This window comes from Silene latifolia, chromosome 7, assembly GCF_048544455.1.
Source record: "Silene latifolia isolate original U9 population chromosome 7, ASM4854445v1, whole genome shotgun sequence".
Taxonomy (NCBI): domain Eukaryota; kingdom Viridiplantae; phylum Streptophyta; class Magnoliopsida; order Caryophyllales; family Caryophyllaceae; genus Silene; species Silene latifolia.
Window position 1 is genome coordinate 125,197,688 of NC_133532.1, and position 4,673 is coordinate 125,202,360.

General features: G+C 39.6%; 1 protein-coding gene across 1 annotated transcript; it reads right to left on the reverse strand.

Moving 5' to 3' along the window:
• Nucleotides 1-1,725: 1,725 nt before the first annotated feature.
• On the reverse strand, nucleotides 1,726-3,460 carry LOC141590710 ((3S,6E)-nerolidol synthase 1-like). Its single transcript, XM_074411275.1, has 4 exons — nucleotides 3,233-3,460; nucleotides 2,844-3,135; nucleotides 2,349-2,748; nucleotides 1,726-2,130 (listed from the first exon to the last, which is right to left on the reverse strand). The coding sequence occupies exons 1-4, from the start codon at nucleotides 3,458-3,460 to the stop codon at nucleotides 1,761-1,763; spliced, it is 1,290 nt and encodes a 429-aa protein (XP_074267376.1). The 3' UTR covers nucleotides 1,726-1,760.
• Between the last annotated feature and the right edge of the window lie 1,213 nt (nucleotides 3,461-4,673).

Here is a 4,673-nt window from a genome sequence, read left to right on the forward strand (position 1 = left end):
CACCATCGGTTACGATTAAGAGATGTAAGCATGGTATAAAGGGTGATTGATGCTTTGATGAAGCAGTTGAACTTGAATGAAGCTAAGTTATTACTGCAGCTTGGCAGGGATAGTAAAGTTTCTTGTTATCATAGCCTCAGAATGCGTAAATCAAAGAACTAGTGTATACCTCTATGCCCTGCTTATCTAAACTGGTTTTATTCATGCGATGCTTTCTTGTCTGATCTGAGATATGGAGGAATAACAACAATTCAGGTGTCGATCTCTATGTAGCTTAAGGAAATCTATGGTTTTAGTTAATAAAAATGAGCCTTTAAAGTTAACGATATTATCCCGTTCTTTGTAGAACATGTTTATTCTGCTCATATTGCTAAATTGGTTCTCTTGATGATGGATTTTAGTGGAACAGAGTTGTAGAGTCAGTGGCAGTGTGACATTACCATTTTTTTGGCTTCTTTATGCTTCACTGTGTTAAATTTTCATTTTTGGGTGCATTGGGGTGAGGATAAGGGGCATTTAGAATTACATTTGAATAATTATCGAGTATTAATTTAGCGAGTCTTGTGTGAGACTTTCTCACTTATGAAATCGGCCCAAATGCCTGTGTTCCTCATTTAATTATGTGGTTAATTGTTTGATCTCAAAAATAATACAGCCTCATATATTAAAATAAGGCACATTTACATGGGAGAAATAGTAATGAAGATGTCCTTTAAATCAGAGATTACTCTGCTATTTTCATTACAAACTGAAGCTAGTAAGCTTGAGTTGGAACTTCATCTGAACTACTCCTTGACCCCTCTCCTAATCACTTAATTAAACATTACTTGCTCGATAATAATAAACAATGTCTTAATGACTTCTTCAACGGAGTGTAATTATTCTTGTCTGTATTTATACTATGATTAACCCTTTTGTGCCTTTCAATGATATTTATACATTTAGCAAAATGATCGATAGAACTTGTATTGATGGTTTAATGAGTGATTATTGATTTTAGCTGACTGTTGTTTGCTCACTAATTAGCAATGACTTCATGTATTTCTCTAGGCTTGGAAGCCGATGGCTTTCGTCGTAGCTATACATCACCGGTATCATCCTCACTGAATTGAGGACGGCCTCTTTAAAGTATGCCGAGAATGGAGAAGATGACTGGCACATCTCGTTGAGGCACTTCCTTGCGTCTGAGATCATTGTATGAGCATGTTCTCGTGCACTCTCAATGGAGCTACCTTTGTGTTCGTTCACATAGCAAGCTATGTATGACCCGTCGTGTCCATCCTGGTTCTCATCCTGTACAACAATGAACTTCATTAACAGGTGAATATCTTAGCCTTTATTAGTACATTACAGATACTTTAAAGTTTAGACCGAAGTTAATTGGTGCGAGTGGTAAACGCTCTCATCTCTTAAAAAAGTGGTCAGGAGACGTACCTTAGCACTCCCCAGATCATCCCAAAGTCGTACAATAGTAGCCACTAAAGATGCAATTTCTATATGGCTGTTCAGGAGACCTTGGCCTTTTTTGTTTCCTCCTTCACCCAACAGCAAAAAGAGGTATGCACATACAATACCAACTCCAGTACTAACTTTTCCATTCTTCAGATACTCGTCAGTTGAAGGCGTGTTTCCGGAGGCGAACCACTTCGCTTCCACTAGGAATGCGTTGAACAAATCTTTCCACTGCATGAAGTTATACAAGACTCAAGTAAAGGTTAGTTTTCACGCTTATCATAGACGACGTACGAAAATGTAAGTTTTCATAGACGTACCACTTTATGAAGAAACTCTTTTGGATTCCATCCATGAATATCATAGGCTTTTTCGCTAATCTCGTTGATTAGCTCATCGAGGTTTTTGAGGCAGACTCTCATGTAGTTAGGCAATCCTGTGATATTATCATATTCCCATCTATTAACAGCTTCAGTGAAGAGAATGAGCTCGTCAAGTGTTCCATACATATCAAAAATGTCGTCAATAATATAAACAAATGCTATGGCTTTTGTGAGCTCTACTCTCTGCTCTGCCATATCTGGACTAGGCAGACAGGTCAAAGACCACATATGCCATTTCGCTGGCTGGTTTCTCGCACGCTTCAATTCCTCGGTCAGTCGAAGTCCTTTCCACCATCTATTATCATCGACAATAACATACATAAGCTACTCCATATGCTTAATAGGTTTTTGTAAGGACTTTTACGCTAAGATATACTATACCCGGTAACTCTTACTGAAGAACTTTCAGTACCTACTTTCGTTGGAATATTTTGAGTAAATAACATATTTTAAATTATGCAAATGTGTTAATTGCTATAAACTATTCAAAGGGTTTGCCTTCGAAAAACTTACGTTGAAACTTGAGTTGTTTCTCTCTGGTAGTTGATCTGAGCCATGTTGATGTCAATTGCAGCCAGATATTGAATCTCTTTCAACCAACTGCTTTCATCACTTAAGTTATGAAGTGAGTTCATCGTGATCTCGACATTCTCAAGGAAGTCCAAGGCCATTAATCTTGGTAAGCTTGTATGATATGGATTCTTAAGTGTCTTTTCAATAACAGAGCCCTCAGACGGTTCATCATTGTCCATTTTCCGTAGGAGATGCCCACTTAACTCACCAATATCATCTAGTATATCGTCCCCTGGAACACGAAACTGATACGCTTCATATAAACTCATTAGTCCTTTACTGTCTTTTCTCAGTTCTTGCTTGAAGTTCCCATCCTTGTCTTTGAATTTGCTAAAGCAGTCTGTTCAAGCAAACAGGTAGAGTATAAAATATTAAATTATGTAGTTAGTCTTCAGAAATGCAACTACTGATTGTGTATAGCATCAGGTAATTTACCTGCAGAGACATTGTATCCATGCTGTCTCAAGAGGCGAAAGCGAAGGGCAGTATCATGAAGATCACAGTCTCCTTCAATTGAGCCACATATTTCATAATGCCTTGTTAATGCATCACTGATCTCGTTCTGAAAATAGTATTGAAGACCTAAACGTTGGATGGCATCGATCATGACCAAGTCCTCTGCATGGTAACATTTTATTTCTGTATGTGCCATCATTTCTTCCCTTATCCTCTGAACCCTCTTCTGAAGCTTTTGATTTAGCTGAAATAAAGAACCGAAAACTTTAATAATTTACGTATTCGATTTTGGTATGTAAACTATTAGTTACGACAAGAAAGTACAGTGTTTTAAGCATCCATTATATTACAGAAGTAGAAGAATATACCTGAACTGTGATGTGGGGTTCGTCATTGACAGAACAACTCTGCTGCAGTTTAGGCAGAATATTTATGTTTTCACCCTTCTTAATACTAATGCTCTGGTTATTACTAGCACAGATAGTTACAGTATTTTGTGTCGTAAATCTAGATTCTCTCCTCACCGTCATCATCCTAGAAATTTGTGTTTCCTTAGGATAGCAGATGATAGATTTGAAGGAAGAGATGATTGCCATGTTTTGCATTCTGACCTTTGTGAATAATCAAGTTCTTGGAGATTAACTCTTTGTTATTTTGTTGAATACAAGGCCGAGTACCGCGCTATATATAAGGGTATTTTGAAGAGGTGATTCCACACCAAGATACTAAATCGACAACTCTGGCGGAGCCCAGATTTGAACTTAACAAATTTCAACTGCGGATAACAGGTATTGATAATAAGGTTTAAGTATGAAAATTATAAATTTTCAATCATCCAACGAGGACGAGTTCCCCCCACTAGGCCCCCTCTTGTCAGTTCCAGTCAGGGGCGTCTTGAAATAAATGGAGGCCTGGTGCCCCGCAAAAAAATGAGGCCACAAATATGAAGTACAAGTGTACTAAACTTTAATATTTGTATCGAATTTCATCAATAAAGCTTATAAATCCGTTGTTCAAAACCGGAGGTCCGGTTCCTCCGCCCGTGGTTGTACGGGGTCTTAGACACCCCTGGTTCCAGTTGCGGTCAAAGTATGTGTTATACTTGTCAAGACACACTGTGCTGATTAAATAGCACGTTTTCATTATTGAGAAGAAAACCGCACGAAATGTTAACACTTAAAACTGTATTCCGACCTATCTCATGTAAACGGTACAGTCGTACAAAGATTTAAACTTGGCGGGCGTGGAAAATTTCAACTTGGGAGAATATGCAATCTATAAGTCTATAACTAGTAGACCTGTACTCGGGCCGGGCTGGCCGGGAGCGGGCCAGGCTTTATAAGTCAGGCCCGGGCCAGGCCAGGGAGAAGGGGCGGAGTTGGCTTGGCCGGGCTGGGATATGCTTGATCCGGGCCAAGACCCGAGGCGGTCAATGTCGGGTCGGGCTAGTGGGCCTTACCTTTTTATTTTGCTAAAATGGCGGGCCAAGCCCGGGCCGGGCTGGAATTTCAGGACCCGGGCCAGGCCAGGGTTAACAACGGGCTAAGGCCGCGATGGGACAGGCCAAGTTGCATAAAATAACGGGTTAATGCGGGTCGGGTCTGCCCGTGCTGACGATCAGCTCTACGTATAAGGTAAACGTGAAAAAAAGTTGAAAATTCTTGGTTCATTTTTATGTTAAGTCTCTCTCAGTTTCCGTTGCGTTCAAAGTATGTGTCTCAGTTTCGGTTGCGTTCAAAGGTTGTGTTATTGTAGACCCACAGTACGGAGTACTTATAAATACTGTAGCACGTTTCCATTTATTGGAAA